The following is an 18,599-nucleotide window of genomic DNA, read 5'->3' as shown; positions in this document are numbered from 1 at the left end:
AAAACATCAAACAACTGCAACCAATACAAAACAAAAACCCCACCAATAAAAATTAGCATGCTGTGCCAAAAACCCCAGGCAGTAAATAAACAGGGTTGAAAACCTGCTGTGAAAAGGCCTCATTAGGCAGTCTTCCTTTGATCTGAAGGGACACAACCCACAACCTCAGGACTGCAAAGATACAGAGCCCCCTGCCCCCATAATGTACGTTGTTATAATGCCGCAGACCAGTGTACTGTGCAGCTCTCTTCACTGAGCAACAATTTGTTGTATAATCTCGAGGAGGGTTTTGAAACATAATCAGGATTTGAAGCCTTTTCCTCTGAGAACTGGACTGGTGCTCACTTTTTAGACTCCTTTGTGGCTTTTGTGCAATTAGTGATTCAACTTTATTATGTAGCCCCAGCGAGAGGTGCAGAGGACATTTTTACAAGACATGCCATATAACGTGTTTCTGAATATTCACCCTTCCACCAGGACCAGGACCTCTAAACACGCTCCCATGCACACTCATGTAGCTTATAGTTCTATGTATGGTGGGGAGAGCGCATGTGTGCCGGGTTGCTGCTGACCAGAATGCAATACTGGAATACAAACACACTGATGCTGCTTTTCTGGGTCGTCCCCCCCGCAACATTCTGTTCCATCTTTAAGAATATCAAATATAGTTTAAAAATATACCAGATAATCCAGCAGATACCATCTTCTACAAGGGAGGCTTTTTAAATAGAAAGAAAAGGAGGACTTGTGGCACCTTAGAGACTAACAAATTTATTTGAGCATAAGCTTTCGTGAGCTACAGCTCACTTCATCGGATGCATGAAGTGAGCTGTAGCTCACAAAAGCTTATGCTCAAATAAATTTGTTAGTCTCTAAGGTGCCACAAGTCCTCCTTTTCTTTTTGTGGATACAGACTAACATGGCTGCTACTCTGAAACCTTTTTAAATAGAAAATACAATGAATGTAGGTGGGAACATTAAAAGAGCACCTCTAGAACTGGGTCTGTTTCATGAGTAGCTGGTATCTATTTGTGACTAGACACCTAAACTGGATTTTTCAGCTATCATCTAAGATATCAGACATCTGATGGCTTAGAGTTGGTCTCCACCAAACACAGGATTGCCAAACAGGAACCATCCAATATGCCACCTAGTCTGGCATCCTCATCAAGGTTAATTTAGTATGTTAGCTCCTCAGGGCATGAACCATAGGCCCGGATTCCCAGCTGTGCCCAGTATCCACTGTGCACAACCGGGGGGGAAAGGGGAAGAGTAAGGAGATGGTTGCAGCTCCATCTTTCTGGACTAATTCTATGCCAAGCCTAGCCCCAGTGTAGTTCAGGACTGCTGTAAACTATGCTGGCTGGCTATGACTTCAGTGGGATGTTACACCAGACAAGGACTGTGACCCCACAACAGTATTCTGGTCATGTCCTGTCCCATCCCTGATACACTATGCTGGAATCTGCATGGTGAGGTGACATAGAAACTGGCTATGCCAGCTGTTTCGCTAGTTGGGGACTGCACTATGGTGGGGAGAGCCATGAGTTTTCCACCCCCTTTGCCCACCAGGGGTCAGATCAAACTAAAAAAACTGGCCCCATATTTTCTTCTGGGTCTTGTACACTGAGCACACCATCAGCACTTAACAAATAATTATTAATACCGTCAGTGATGGCCAATGCATGTGTTTTAAAGGAAAACACACTTCCCCTATATAATACACCTAAGTATGCTATGTTATCCACAGAGGAAATAATTGCCTAACCCCAGCACGTGACGAATCTGTGCTCTGAAACAAAAGGACGGAGTGCCCTTATCTTTATGATCTACTCCTGGGGGTAAAAAAATTGTAAGTATATCAGAAGCAGAAAGCATGCTAAACAACCAGTGGGGCCACTGGATGTTCGAGATGCTAAAGGAGCACTCAAAGAGGATAAGGCCATTGCAGAGAACCTAAATGAATTCTTTGCATTGGTCTTTACAGCTGAGGATGTGATGGAGATTCCCCAACCTGAGCCATTCTTTTTAGGTGACAAATCTGAGGAACTGTCCCAGATTGAGGTGTCATTAAAGGAGGTTTTAGAACAAACTGATAAATTAAACAGTAATAAGTCCGCTGGGCCAGATGGTATTCTCCCAAAAGTTCTGAAGGAACTCAAATGTGAAATTGTAGAACTACTAACCGTGGTATGTAACCTATCATTTAAATCAGCTTCTGTACCAGACGACTGGAGGATAGCTAATGTGATGCCAATTTTTTAAAAGGGACTCCAGAGGCAATCCTGGCAATTACAGGCCGGTAAGCCTAATTTCAGCAGTGGGCAAATTGGTTGAAATTATAGTAAAGAACAGAATTATCAGACACATAAACACAATTTGTTGGGGACGAGTCAACATGTTTTTTGTAAAGGGAAATTATGCTCATCAATCTACTAGAATTCCTTGAGGGCATCAACAAGCATGTGGACCAAGGGGGATCCAGTGGATATAATGTACTTAGATTTTCAGAAAGCCTTTGAGAAGGTCCCTCAACAAAGGCTCTAGCAAAGTAAGCTATCATGGGATAAGAGGGAAGGTCCTCTCATGGATCAGTAACTGGTTAAAAGATAGGAAACAAAGGGTAGGAATAAATGGTCAGTTTTCAGAATGGAGAGAAGTAAATAGTGGCGTCCCCCAGGGTCTGTATTGGGACCAGTACTGTTCAACATATTCATAAATGATCTGGAAAAAGGGGTAAACAGAGAGGTGGCAAAATTTGCAGATGGTACAAAACTACTCAAGATAGTGAAGTCCAAAGCAGATTGCAAAGAGTTACAAAGGGACTTCACAAAACTGGGTGACTGGGCAACAAAATGGCAAATTAAATGCAATGTTGATAAATGCAAAGTAATGCACATTGGAAAACATAATTCCAACTATACATATAAAATGATGGGGTCTAAATTAGCTGTTACCACTCAAGAAAGAGATCTTGGAGTCACTGTAGATAGATCTCTGAAAACATCCACTCAATGTGCAGCAGCTGTCAAAAAAGCTAACAGAATGTTAGGAATCATTAAGAAAGGGATAGATAATAAGACAGAAAATATCATATTGCCTCTTCATAAATCCATGGTACATCCACCTCTTGAATGCTGTGTGCAGATGTAGTCGCCCCATGTCAAAAAAAGATCTATTGGAATTGGAAAAGGTTCAGAAAAGGGCAACAAACATGATAAGGAGTATGGAACAGCTTCCATGTGAGAGAGATTTCAAAAATTAGGGCTGTTCAGCTTGGAAATGAGATGACTAAGGGGGGATCCGACAGAGATCTATAAAATCATGACTGGTGTGGAGAAAGTAAATAAGGACGTGTTATTTACTCCTTCTCATAACATAAGAACATGGGGTCACCAAATGAAGTTAATAGACAGCAGGTTTAAAACAAACAAAAGGAAGTATTTTTTTCACACAACACACAGTCAACCTGTGGGACTCTTTGCCAGAGGATATTGTAAAGGCCAAGACTATAACAGGGTTCAAAAAAGAACTAGATTAGTTCCTTGAGGATAGGTCCATCAATGGCTATTAGCCAGGGATGGTGTTCTGAGCCTCTGTTTGCCAGAAGCTGGGAATGGGTGATAGGGGTGGATCACTTGATGGTTACATGTTCTGTTCATTCCCTCTGAAGCACATGGCACTGGCCACTGTCAGAAGACAGGATACTGGGCTAGATGGATCTTTGGTCTGACACAGTATGGCCATTCTTATGTTTATGTTCTTATAAATTCTGTGTCACTGCACACGTGCAGAATTCATGTGCCATGCAGAATTTTTTTTTTTCAGCAGAAAATACATTTAGCCAAGAGATGCTGCAGTTACACCTTTCACCCACCAGAGGCTGATGTGGCACCAGAACAGAGAGCAGCTCCTCTTGGGTGAGATGGGACCCCACACCCCTCCCACACCCAAACTTCCTCCCAGAGCTGCACCCCACACCCTCTCCCACACCCAAACCCACTCCCAGAGCCTGCTCCCCACACCCCAACTCCCTCTCAGAGCCCACACCCCCTCCCGCACCCAACCCCCTTCCCCAGCCTGGTGAAAGTGAGTGAGGGTGGGGGAGAGCAAGTGACAGAGGGAGGGGCCTCAGAGAAGGGGTGGGACAGGGGTGTGTTCTCAGGGAAGGGGCGGGGCAGGGGGCGGGGCAAGGGTCTTTGGGTTTGCACAATTAGACAGTTGGCAACCCTACCAGGCGGAGCATGTGGAAGCCCTGGCCGTCCCGGAACAGCGCGCCCAGCAATACAGCCGGCAGCTGGCTGGGCACCAGCCAACGCAGGCACGGCATCGCCCAAATGTCAGGCGGACCATGTCTGCACAGGCGCGGCTTGTGTGTGGTGGTGGGGCCATTGGCTGTTCTGTCCTGGGGCCCGGAATTGCTGTCGCCGGGCCTGTTTCCATGCATCTGGAGTAGAAGTGGGTCATCCCTACTTCTGGTACTGCTAAACCACCAGCTTATAAAGATACTTCTGAAAAGCAAATATTTGCTTTACGGAATGCACCAGATTGCACATATTTTAAAAAATCCCCCAAGGGCAAGGATAACACTAGACTTCCCAACAAAAGCGCCTCTTTGAACTGACCGTTTTGAAGATTGATCCAGAGAATTTTAAATTAAAAAAACCAACCACAGCCTAGTTCAGCCCTGATGATTCTTGGCACTTCTTGTTGCTATTTCCTGAAAGACTCTTTATTAGGGAAAGGGAGAGGCTGTGGGGAAAGAGACTGATCTCTCCATCACCACTCATGGTAAGTTATAAATTGTGACAACAACAAAGTCACAGTGCAACTTGTAATGTGTATCCACAATGTGACCAGGCTTAATTTTTGTTCATATAATTATGCTGATGGCTTTAAGAAACATGAATGAGCATTCTCTAATCTGTATGGAATTACATTTGTACAAAATCTGTATAATGTACTGTAGTGAGGGGGTGTAGCCTCCCTCTGAAATTGACAGGGAGGAACCACCACCTGCCCCCTGGTGGGCAGAACCAGGAAGGCCATGCCCACCCTGCTGGAAGCAGAGGGCAAGACAGGAACAGGAAGTATAAAAGGTGGGTCCTGCGGCTCAGTTGTGCTGGAGCTGCTGAGGGAGACAGACACTTCTCCCCCGGTGCCGTAGCAGGACGCTGAGAGGACCTCTGCTGCCCTGAGGACTTGCCTGAGCTTCCAGAGCATCCCACCACTCCAGACTACAAGGAGCTGCTGGGACTACCATTGGCGGTATATCCCAGGGAGATGGAGGATGACCCATGGATGCACGTACACCCTGAGGGGTGGGGAGGAAGTAGCCCAGGGACAGCTGACTGTAGTCTGGCTGTGTTGCTGCCTGAAGACAACTCAGCATGTTGCACCTGGATTCCCTGCTGACACAGTCGTGGAATGCTCTGCCACTGTTAGGGCCCTGGGATGGGGACCTGGTCCCCCTTCCACCTCAGCTCTGAGGTTGCAGCCTCCCCACCCTAAGCCAGGGGGCCTGTGTTAGCCTATCGTCCATCAGAACTAGGACACTAGACTATTCACTGCTCTGCCCTGCCTGAGGGCTGGAACCTTAGACTGTTTGGTGCCCCGCCCTGATTGAAGGCTTGGCTCCCAGATTATTGACTGCTCGACCCTGTCTGAGGGCCAGAGCCCTAAACCATTTGGGGCTCCCCCTTGTTGGAAGGCTTGAGCCCCAGAGAGTCATTACTGCCCAGCCCTGCTCAGAGGGCCTGGGCACCAAAGACCACTAATTTCCCCTTTTCAGAGTAGCAGCCGTCTTAGTCTGTATTCGCAAAAAGAAAAGGAGTACTTGTGGCACCTTAGAGACTAACAAATTTATTTGAGCATAAGCTTTCGTGAGCTACAGCTCACTTCATCGGATGCATTCAGTGGAAAACACAATGGGGAGATTTATATACACAGAGAACATGAAACAATGGGTGTTACCATACACACTGTAAGGAGAGTGATCACTTAAGATGAGCTAATACCAGCAGGAGAGCGGGGGGAGAGGAGGGGAAATATTTTTGTAGTGATAATCAAGGTGGGCCATTTCCAGCAGTTGACAAGAACATCTGAGGAACAGTGAGGGGTGACGGTGGGGGGAAAATAAACATGGGGAAATATTTTTACTTTGTGTAATGACCCATCCACTCCCAGTCTCTATTCAAGCCTAAGTTAATTGTATCCAGTTTGCAAATTAATTCCAATTCAGCAGTCTCTCGTTGGAGTCTGTTTTTGAAGTTTTTTGTGTTGAAGAATTGTTACTTTTAGGTCTCTAATCGAGTGACCAGAGAGACTGAAGTGTTCTCCGACTGGTTTTTGAATGTTATAATTCTTGACGTCTGATTTGGGTCCATTTATTCTTTTACGTAGAGACTGTCCAATTTGAGCAATGTACATGGCACAGGGGCATTGCTGGCACATGATGGCATATATCACATTGGTGGATGTGCAGGTGAACGAGCCTCTGATAGCGTGGCTGATGTTATTAGGCCCTGTGATTGTGTCCCCTGAATAGATATGTGGACATAGTTGGCAATGGGCTTTGTTGCAAGGATAGGTTCCTGGGTTAGTGGTTCTGTTGTGTGGTGTGTGGTTGCTGGTGAGTATTTGCTTCAGGTTGGGTGGCTGTCTGTAAGCAAGGACTGGCCTGTCTCCCAAGATCTGTGAGAGTGATAAGTCGTCCTTCAGGATAGATTGTAAATCCCTGATGATGCGTTGGAGAGGTTTTAGTTGGGGGATGAAGGTGATGGCTAGTGGCGTTCTGTTATTTTCTTTGTTGGGCCTGTCCTGTAGTAGGTGACTTCTGGGTACTCTTCTGGCTCTGTCTATATGTTTCTTCACTTCAGCAGGTGGGTATTGTAGTTGTAAGAACGCTTGATAGAGATCTTGTAGGTGTTTGTCTCTGTCTAAGGGGTTGGAGCAAATGCGGTTGTATCGTAGAGCTTGGCTGTAGACAATGGATCGTGTGGTGTGATCTGGGTGAAAGCTGGAGGCATGTAGGTAGGAATAGCGGTCAGTAGGTTTCCGGTATAGGGTGGTGTTTATGTGACCATCGCTTATTAGCACCACAGTGCCCAGGAAGTGGATCTCTTGTGTGGACTGGTCCAGGCTGAGGTTGATGGTGGGATGGAAATTGTTGAAATCATGGTGGAATTCCTTCCAACACACCTCTGAACAACACAGTAATCCACAGAGACCTTCCTACCAACACTACAAAAAGAAGGATTCTGGGTGGACTCCTCCTGAAGGTCGAAACAACAGACTGGACTTCTACATAAAGTGCTTTCGCCGATGTGCACGGGCTGAAATTGTGGAAAAGCAGCATCGCTTGCCCCATAACCTCAGCCGCGCAGAACACAATGCCATCCACAGCCTCAGAAACAACTCTGACATCATAATCAAAAAGGCTGACAAAGGAGGTGCTGTCGTCATCATGAATAGGTCGGAATATGAACAAGAGGCTGCTAGGCAGCTCTCCAACACCACTTTCTACAAGCCATTACCCTCTGATCCCACTGAGGGTTACCAAAAGAAACTACAGCATTTGCTCATGAAACTCCCTGAAAAAGCACAAGAACAAATCCACACAGACACACCCCTGAAACCCCGACCTGGGGTATTCTATCTGCTACCCAAGATCCATAAACCTGGAAATCCTGGATGCCCCGTCATCTCAGGCATTGGCACCCTGACAGCAGGATTGTCTGGCTATGTAGACTCCCTCCTCAGGCCCTACGCTACCAGCACTCCCAGCTATCTTCGAGACACCACTGACTTCCTGAGGAAACTACAATCCATCGGTGATCTTCCTGATAACACCATCCTGGCCACTATGGATGCAGAAGCCCTCTACACCAACATTCCACACAAAGATGGACTACAAGCCATCCGGAACAGTATCCCCGATAATGTCACGGCAAACCTGGTGGCTGAACTTTGTGACTTTGTCCTCACCCATAACTATTTCACATTTGGGGACAATGTATACCTTCAAATCAGCGGCACTGCTATGGGTACCCGCATGGCCCCACAGTATGCCAACATTTTTATGGCTGACTTAGAACAACGCTTCCTCAGCTCTCGTCCCCTAATACCCCTACTCTACTTGCGCTACATTGATGACATCTTCTTACAACTACACTACCCACCTGCTGAAGTGAAGAAACAGATTGACAGAGCCAGAACTCCTTTTCTAATTTCCCCTTGTTCCTGACTGCCTTTCGCAGAACTTAACAGTGAGGGGGCATGGCCTCCCTTTGAGATTGACAGGAAGGGATCGCCACGCGCTCTTACATGTACACACTTCAGATGTGCTGAAGGAGAAATTCTGATTTGGTTCTTTTCTTGATGCACAATATTTCTCTTGAAGCTGGTGCTCATGTCACCATATTACTCTGCAGTATGAAAAACAAACAGATGGCCAGAGGGACTGACATTGTTAGAATCATAATGTGACTGCTCTTGAGCATGTTCACATTGGTTAGAGAGCACAACCACAGGAGCATCACAGCATTGCCACTGATGCTAGAATGGATGAGGCCATGTAGCTGTCTTCAGGGTATGTCTACCCAGCAATAAAAGACCAGTGGCATGGCAGCGTCTGGCCCAGGTCAGCTGACTCAGGCTGTGGGGCTATAAAATTACAGTGAAGATGTTCGGGCTTGGCGGGTCTCAGAGTCAAGGACTCCAGCCCAAGCCCAAATGTCTACACTGCAATTTTATAGCCCCGCAACTCAGCTGACCCAGGCTCTGAGACTTGGTGCAGCAGGTTTTTTTTAATCACAGTGTAGATGTACCCTTAGCAGCCAGGACAGGATTTTAGGGGAGGAGTGGGAAGTGCACTGGTGGCACTCAGGGTTGCGGCTGGGAGCAGAATGCCAGCAGGGAACAACGGAGGTCAGCAGGGGGCATTGTTGCACTCTCTCTCTCTCTGTGGAGTGCAGTGACAGTCTGAGGCACATGGCATGCACAGCAAGCATTCACTAGCTGAGTTCCCAGTGTATTAATATGGAAGCAGTTAACTGAACCTCTAACTAGCAGGGCACCAGCTAACTGGGCAAATGTAACAACGCAGACGCCCTGGACAGGGGACCATGGCCTGGCATGCACACATTCCAAAACTGGAAAAGATAATTAACCACCTTGGGGTTTTTTTAAATTAAAAATCTCAACTTTATCAGCAGAATTACACACTCCAGGATATGCAGATGTTTGGCTGCTGTGATATATCAACACACCTGAGTGCTGGAGGCATTTTGTCTTTGGCCTCATATCTCAGCATGCACCAAAGATGGGGTACTATCATGTAATATCTGAACACTCTGGCTTATGCTATTTCTTACATCTTGATGTTTCATTATTAATTGTGAAATTCTTTGCTTTTTACAATCTCTGGCACTGTTTTAATATAGTTCTTGATATGCTAATTTCAGTATATTAAAGGTCTTCTACAACTTCAGCATTAACTACTGAATTCTAAATGATTATCATCATTCAGTTTATATAGGCTTGGAAGGATTAGATTTTTATCGGTAAACCTCAATTTCACTGTATACACACAAACCAACAAAAAAATACTTCCAACAATAATAATCTAAATTTACAGATAGACAAAGTGAAAAAGATGCTGCTTGAGAATTTATCAGAGTTTTATTTAAGGCTCTTTACTTTGCACATTTTGACAGATGCTTTTGACTACGTGTGTTTTAATGGTTATAAAGATTTAACTTAACGTTTTGAATCTCAAAATCTACTGTACTTAAGTAATTAATGTCTAACCATGTCACCCGTTGTCTGACCCCCCCCATAACTTCCTGCCCCTATGAAAATTTAAAATAAATAAAAATCAGAAAAAAATACTTAACACCCATAATTTTGCACAATTTTGAACATTTAAATTGATAAAAATTAAAAAATGATTGAAAATAAACATCAAAATTATAAAATCAAATTCTGCCACGCCTAGTTAATATGTGTTTCTCTAGGTACACACTGCACTTTACATACATATTAGAAGATAAGGTCCCTGCTTCAAGGATGTTACATTCCAGATTATACAGGTAAACCAGTGAAAAATGACAAACGACAGTGTGGAGTGGGGAAAAGAAGAAAAGGAATGGAGGCAAGCAAACAAAAAGAAAGCGCAGATTACAGTTTTGGTATAAGCACTATTTTTCATTTAATCAAGCATGAAAGGTTTCTTTTCTTCTTAGGTTATTTTTCCTGTTCTCCCTTTCTTCCCCAGCCCCATCCCCTTTAGGTCCATAATTTGCCACATGTACACTCAGATCAATTTCAATGGGGCTCCCCACAGAGTAAGGTGCTAGTCAACATGAGTACAGTTGGTAGAATCTGACATTTAAGGAGCCAGTGTGAAAGCAAGAACCAATTGCACCAAAAAAAGAGATTAATGATGGAAACCTTAACTTAGTAACAGCATGTGAGCAAATGTATCATTTTAATTTATCTTTCCCCCCCTGTTATTCAGACCTATGAAGTGCCTGCTCAAAAACATGCTTGCCCCTGGGAATAATGTATATCTCCAGTACCACCCCCCTCCAGCTCCAATAGTCAGTGTTTCTGCCCAAATTGTATTTTCAGATTATTTACAACCAGATCAAATTTTTCAGCACTGATGATAATAAAACAATGATACTACTTTGTATAAAGAAGGCCTACACTCACAGTAACATCACCAGCAGAGTGCATGCTGGGATGACTCATAGAAGCATAAAATCCGCCAGTTTTGAGCTACACTCTGCTGATCTGAAAAACAGTTACAAATGTTGAAGTAACATATTTGCTGAAATTTCTCCTCATTCTGTTTACATAGGCAATTACTTTAGGATTACTTCAGTGATATGATCATTACAAATGCCCACATATCTATTAGTTCATTATATCCGGCCAACGTGCTGTTTTCATTTGCAAAAGAAAAAAAAATGCTTGAAAAATGAACTAACGAGTTAAAATATAATACAGCCAAGATTCAGCCTGAAGGTAACTTTTATGGCCAAGTAATAAATCCCTGGAAACAAGAGTTATGATGAAAATATTGACACATTTATATCTATCGGCAAGAGCAAAAGATACCACAGAAGTACCATACTAAAAGACAAATTCAGAAAATATGCTTTTTTTCCCCTCCTATCTCCCTGAATGAAACAGCTAACAAATAATACTAATAGACCAGACTGTTCAAATTATGTTGTATCTATTCATTTGTTTTATATACAATGTGCTGTCATAACAGTTTACATTTTGTTAACATACTAGTGTCTTTACCCAGCTGTTTTCTGTAAGTCCTGAGGGTTTCTGCTTTACACAGTGCCTAATGGAGCAAGCTGCAGTGTCACAACAAACTGTGACAATGCTGCATCAAAACTCCATCCCATTGTATCAAAACCCGACCACGATGATCAGTATGGCTGCAAAACCTCAACACATTGCAACCAAGATCATGTGGCCATGCTATAGAATGAAGTTTTGATGCAACATGAATAGAAACTTTTAGTGCTTAGGTCCGCCATCCTACTACCATTGAAGTCAACAGAACTTTTACTACATACTTCAATGCAAACAGGACTGAGCCCTTATTTAGCAATAATAATAGGTATATGAACAGTAAGAAAAGCAGGACAATACCAGAAACCATGGGAAAGGTGGTAACCCTGTCTTGTCCCATAAATTGTTTGGGGGATATAGTTAGTGTACAAGATAAAGGCTCAGGCCCTGATCCTCTAAAGTATGTAGGTGCTTAACTCCTATTGATTTCCATGGGAGATAGGCACCTAAATACCTTTGAGGACTGCGTCTCAGTCCTGCTCATAATACCTAATTAAGCAGTTCCACTAACTCTTATGTTTGTGAATAGAGGTTATCCTATGAATTAGGGTGCAGAGTCTAGCTCTTACATTGGACTATGTATCTTTATCGGGAAGAGAGTAGGACAGTTCTTTCTAAACACACACTTTGAGGGGTGGGATCTGACAGCTGGCCTGCCAGTGAGAGTGATACCCTATGCTGGAAGGTGGGATTGGATGTGGTGAAAGGATAGGATGGGATGGGCCCCAGGCCTGTAAATGTAATGGGGGAAAGAGAAGGATCCCACACTCCTGTGCAGGGAATTATGCTAAGAGGGAACCTTGTGCTTGAGATGGATAGGGCCCCCTGTGCAGGGGACGGGGTTGGGAGATCAAACGACTGTATGAGCCCCCAGTAGAGTGGATGGGAGATTCACTACTGGGATCCCCTTGTGGAGACGAGTGGGATGTGGGGGATGCTGTGTTGGGGGTAGTGTGGGAGGGGGCTGGGTCCCCTGGAGAGGGGAGTGGGAGAGAGGAATCCTGTGCTGAGAGTAGGCTGGGCCACCTGCAGTGGGGACTAGGATGGAGGGACCCTGTGTTAGGGGTTGGGTTGGTAGGAACGGGCAGACCCCCTGTGCAAGGGTTAGGGATGGGGGAAGGATAGGGGAAGGGCTGGTCCTTACCTTTGCCTCGTGGCTCTGCCTCGCCCTTTGCTCCTGCTGCCCAGCTATCCCGTTCTGGGTCCGCGGGGCCCGCGCTGGCAGCCGTCCGGCCTCGTAGCTGGCAGACCCAGCGCCACCCTCCTCGCCCGCCGCGCTGCGCTGGGGGCCCGGCCGCGCCCGGCCCCAGTGCCGGAGCATCCCCAACAGGACAAGCAGCGCCACAGCCCCTCCCAGCAGCAGCATGGGCCAGAGAGAAGCGAGCACCTGCGCCTGCAGCAGGGCCAGCCGCTCCGAGAGCTGCGGTCCCGGAGCCACCAGGTCGCCGGCTCCCAGGGCCAGCCGCAGCGCCGGCTCCAGCATGGCTGCACCGGGCGGGCCCCTCTGGACCCCGCTGGCTGGGTTCTAGAGCTGCCCCCTTCCCCTGCAGAGATCGGGTCCCGGCGGGGTCTAAAGCGGCTCAGCGCCGATCGCTACAACGCGGCTCCTCGGGCTCCAAAACTGCTCCCCCTGCCGCGGAGGCTCTAAACCTCGGGGCTTTCCGGCTGGGTTCTAGAGCGGCTCCCTGCGCCCTCTAGAACGCAGCGGGTCCTAGAAGCGGGAGTGGCGTCTGCCTTCTAGATCGCACTGCGCCGGGTTCTAGCACTGCTTCCCCCAGCCCGGGGCTGAGGGGCGCCACTAGGATGCGAGTCGGCCGATTTCCAGCACCGCACATGGAACTGGAGCAGCGGAAACCCTCGCTGTCCGTCCCGTTCCCCCCCCCCCCCCGCGCTTAGAACGCACTGGGCCGGGTTCCAGAACCCCTGCGAGCTCCAGCGGGGTTCTAGGGCGGCATGTGCCGCTGTAAATGCAGCCCAGATCGCAGGACCCAGCTGCCCGCTCTCCCCCTGCCCTAGAGCGCACTGCGTGGAAAGTTGGTGGCGGAGCCCCAGGAGCGACAATAAACAGATTCAGCCTAATCGCGATGGGGAAGGGCTCTGAGCCAGGCTGGCGGGGAACTGATCGGGGTGGGGGGGTTACGTATCTGATTACAAGAGTCTGATGGCAGACGCTTTACGGTGGCCATGACAGACCAGAAATGTTTTTGCAGCGAGTTTAGGTTAGACATGCTGGTTTATGTGGCTGCAAATGGGTCCAACGCGGAGAGGGATGTTCTGCAGGGCAAACCCTGTCTACTGTGTTAGGGCTGTAGGTAGAAGCCCACATGGTGAGAAAGAAAGATATAATGGGGTAATTGTGACTAATGTGTTTCAAAATGTGGATTCATGTACAGGTAGAGCACTGATTAAATGACCCCACTGAAAGTCAAAATGGCAGGTTTATAGGCTCCTCACTGTGGGATAGGAATCAAAGAAAGAATCAAGTGATCAACTCAGTCCCTGATAGGTTTCAGAGTAGCAGCCGTGTTAGTCTGTATTCTTTAAAGTGCTTTAAAGTGGTGTAAAAGCTGAATGTTTACAATGTCAGACTAAAAAGAAAAAAGAAAAGGAGTACTTGTGGCACCTTAGAGACTAACCAATTTATTTGAGCATAAGCTTTCGTGAGCTACAGCTCACTTCATCGGATGCACTGATGTAATTTAATTCAAATCAGTGGAGTTACATGCAGCAGGGATGAATTTGATCTGAAATGTGTATTCTAGAATTAAATGCACCATGATGTGTTTTTAAAAAATAATTATACAGTTTTGTCTAGAACAGTAGTTCTCAAATTTTTCGTTAGTGCAGACCACATCATCATATAGAATGTCTCTTGCACATACCTCCCCTCCTAAACACAGCTGAATAGAGACCACTTTTGCTATAATTCACAACTGAATAACATCTCTGTGGCAGTTACAACAATTGCATATCCATGTAAAATGTGTATTGCGTTCCTCTCCAGGGCAGATAATTTAACAACCTATTCCAGCTAATAGGTAATGGCATTACTCCTTTAGCTCAAGCAGTGCAGGTCTCTGTGCTGGTGATGAAGGTCTTAGGTTTGAACCCATGGTGGGTTGTTACATTTAGAAAGAGAAGTAATGTCCGGAAAGTATCTTATATATTTTTAGCTGCTTTTAATGTGACTTTCCAGGTGGAGATAAATTGAATTAGCGTCATGGGACCAGCTACCTCTTCATGATCCACTGCCCGTAGCTTGAGACACTCTAGTCTGAGGGCTGGTCTACACTAGAAAATTAGATCAACTCAGCTACATCACTCAGGGGTGTGCAAAATCCACACCCCTGAGCGTCATAGTTAAGTCGACCTAAGTCCCAGTGTAGACAGTCCTCACTCGATGAAAGAATTCTTCCTTCGATGTAGCTGCCACTTCTCGAGAAGGTGGATTTACTACGGCGGCCGATGGGAGAACCCCTTCGGTCCTGTAGTGTCTACAATGAAGTGCTGCAGGGGTGGAGCTTAGCCTTAGAAGCAAGGAAGAAGCTATGTGCTACTGCCACTGCAGCCTTCCTGATCATGTCAGAGGACAATAGCCAAGACAAGGAATTATTTGTGTGATTCTTACTAAATCACTTCCCGCCTCAAAACACTGAATCGCACTGATCCTAGGTTTAAGTCCACTGATGTCTATAGCAGGGGTTCTCAACCTTTTTCTTTCACAGTCCTGTCCTCCGCCTCCCCCCCCCCCGCCCCCCAACATGATATAGAAACACCACAGCCCACCTGTGCCACAACTGGTTTTCTGCATATAAAAGCTAGGGCTGGCGTTAGGGAGTAGCAAACAGGGCAATTGCCTGGGTCCCCACACCACAGGGCCCCCACAAAGCCAAGTTGCTCAGGCTTTGGCTTCAGCCCCAGGTGGCGGGGATCTGAGCCTTGGGCTTCAGCCCCATGTGGTGGGGCTTCGGTTTTCAGCCCTGTGCCCCAGCAAGTCTAACACTGGCCCAGCTTGGCGGATCCCCTGAAACCTGCCCATGGCCCCCCAGGGGGCCCCAGACCCCTGGTTGAGAACCACTGGTCTATGGAAGGCAAACAAATTTTCCCACTTGATTCATATTGCTCTGTTTCATTCCACATTGTCCCCCTTATTTTGTGTTGCTTCTAACATAGGTGTTCTCTCAGTTAACAAAGCACTTACATCCAAGCTTCTTGGAGCCTTTACAAAGCTTAGAGGTGGAATTAATATTCGCCTCAGAGATAAAGACCTATTTTCAAATATTCTTCTAACAGAATAATAGAATAATATGCTAACAGAAAAATACCAATATGGCCACTGAAGAGTACCTTCTCCAGGCCTCTCCCACACCATCCTTGCTGTGTTATGGCCTGGGGAGAAGGAAGCAACAAGTCCCACTGCCAAGCAGAAACATGCTGCACTCCCCATGACAGGAACAAGTGGGCAGTAAATGCAGAGAAACACTCACAGGGAATTCCTCCACCAGTCACAGGCAGCTTGAGAGGTTTGTCTCCATCAGACTTCTGCAGCATGGATCAGAGGCTTTAGCCACACAAAACAGGCTGAAATAATGTATGTTACATCACATCCCTATAACACAACTCAGTATGGTAGCCGTGTGAGCCAGCCTCATCAGACAGCAATGAAAAGACTTGCACCAGTAGTGCCCCCTCCTAAAGTCTTTATTCACAGGTGTTAGGGGGGCCTAAATTGTAGCTGATGCAAAGCTGAATAAAAGGTTTTTACATAAAGGGAAAAACAAAAAGCCCTACTTGTATCAAAAGCCAATCCAGCCTTTCAACTAGTCAGAAACAAAGCCCCATCCTCTGAAGCGCCCCATGCTGGGTTATTTTTAATATGAATCAACACAAAGGTTCCCAGAAAACCTAATATATCCAACTAGTTGAGAAATGCAAACCAAGGATCCTGTCCTGCCAAGAATTACGCATTGCATAACTTTGCACAGTGCTAATTCTTCCATTGGTTCCAGTGGTACTACTCACAGTAAGTGAAGTTAAGCATGTGCATCACTCTTTGCAAGATTAGGGCCCAAATGGCCCTGGCAAAACTCTTTTTGATTCCAGTGGAGTTGCTCTATGGATGAAGGGCAGCCTAAAAAGAAAAGAAATGTCTTTCCTTAGCTGGACTGTTCTGAATGGGACAGAATCTTTCTAGAAACAAGCAAGGGAGGAAATGAACAATATTGTAAGCTCTTTGTGGCAGCAACCATGGCTCCGTATGTGTTTACAGTAACTGGCGCAATGTGTTTGTGTGGATCCTCACTGAGGCTTATGGCACTACTGCAAAATAAATATTAAATAAAGATAATTTATATAAAGAGTGGTATGAAAAGACAAGGTTGTAATAAAGGTCTGACAAACAGGAATGCTGTAGGAGAATGATCTTTATTTCCTGGCGCCCGTCTGTGCTTGGCTGGGATCAATATCCACTAACTCCTGCCATTGCCTGGTTCTATACCAACCTGTGCCAAAGACTTCCTGAGGGAACATAGGTAGTTCGGTTAAAGACCTAAATCCATGAGAAGGCACCTAAATAAAAACAACCTGATTGTCAGAGGCGTTGTGCTCCCATTGAAGTCAATCGTTAAAGTTAGGTGCCTAACTTTTGGGCGCTTATGTTCATTTTAATTTCTCTAGTTGTAAAATGGAGATATATTTCTTCTTTTCTCCTTCCCCATGAATGACATACAGTCCATGCCTTAAATTATAAATATAATTTGTTTCTGCCCTTCCAGGCATGGCTGCTTTTGTTAGTAATACACAGACTGAAAAGATCATTTTAGGGACCACTATTGCCGATTCTTTGTGGTCCGAGAAGTTGCTGTTCTGCTGCATTCTCTCTTGATTTTTTTTCAACAAAGGCAGCCTGTGAGCCTGCTCACCACAGAGAGCCCTCGTGCTCTGATTCTGAGGAATTAAGCTCTCATCAGTTTATAACTTTACTAAAGTAGGCCCCAGTCCACCAAAGCACTTAATCACATGTTACATTTTAAGCATGTGAATAATCTGATTGACAAAGATAAGCACATGTTTACGTGCATAGCTGGATTGGGGCTGTACCTGCTAGTTATTTAACAGTGGAGGTTTCAGTTTCAGGAACTGGTCTATTAAATACATACAAATTATCATTGATGTCATATGTGAAATCTGAAATCTTTTGACAAATTTGGGGAAAATGCTCTTTTGAATTATGACATAACTTTCCAACTCCTAAGAGTCTAGGAGGAGCTTATTGCTGGTCAAGTTTGTAGATGAAATTCAAGAATCCATAGGTAGTACCTCAGGCTTGTTGCAAATCTAATATCATTATCTTTCCCGTAAAATATGGGGCAAGCTTCCACACCTAATAATCAGAAAGTGTTTGAACATGACTGTGTATATATTCAGAATTAGTTACTAGAGCTTTTTGAATTTTTTTTTGCTAAGTTGTTTTTAAGGCAACTTCAGTGAAATTGAAATGTTTCCTAGAACAATTTGATTTTTGACAACATTTTTTTTTAATGAAAATATTCAAAATGCAACAAAAATTAAAACTGTGTTTTGTTTCAAATTGAAATGTTAATGTTTTGGTAAAATAAGGGGAAAATTGCAATTGTTTCAAACAGAAATTTTCATTTTGTGTTGGCTTTTGAAAATCAAAAATTTCAGCACAAAATGTGAAGCAAAATGGTTTTGTTCAACATTTTTGCAATAATAAAATTGAACTTTTTGACCAGCTCTACTAACTGTTGACTCAATGAGGCACCTATTGAAGCCAATGGAATTTTACAGTATTAAGATACTGAGTATTTGTACCCCTGATATAGCTTGCTAGACAGAGGGTAGTCAACAGTAACTAATTAAGGAACAGGAAAAAACCATGGCAGAGATGTAATCAGGAAGCTTTCACACTGACACAGCAGACAAACCTGTTTGTAATTACTTAGCACTTTTAAATCTCCTTCTCTGGGTTGATAAACTAGGATATATCTTAGAGATACCGGAGCTGAATCAAGAAAGGCAGGTTTGATTAACAACATAGCTGCTCTGAAAGCCTTTGGTAAGGTGAGAAAAGGCACACGAACAAATATTTCTGAGAATGTTTAGAACAGACTGTACTATTAAAGTTGCAGGGCCTGATTCTCCACTCATACTGGTGTGAATCAGGAATACATGGAAACTGATTAACTTAACACCACACTGGT

The 18,599-nt window shown here is 45.1% G+C and overlaps 1 protein-coding gene across 1 annotated transcript in view; it reads right to left on the bottom strand.

Moving 5' to 3' along the window:
* LOC141984284 (uncharacterized) overlaps positions 1–12,859 on the bottom strand; it is a 42,928-nt gene extending 30,069 nt beyond the window's left edge. Inside the window, exon 1 of the mRNA XM_074947221.1 lies at positions 12,521–12,859. Within this exon, the coding sequence (XP_074803322.1) occupies positions 12,521–12,859 (339 nt within the window). The remainder of the gene's footprint in view (positions 1–12,520) is intronic.
* Between the last annotated feature and the right edge of the window lie 5,740 nt (positions 12,860–18,599).

This window comes from Natator depressus, chromosome 3 (genome assembly GCF_965152275.1).
Source record: "Natator depressus isolate rNatDep1 chromosome 3, rNatDep2.hap1, whole genome shotgun sequence".
Taxonomy (NCBI): Eukaryota; Metazoa; Chordata; order Testudines; family Cheloniidae; genus Natator; species Natator depressus.
This window is presented reverse-complemented; position numbering and strand designations above follow the sequence as displayed.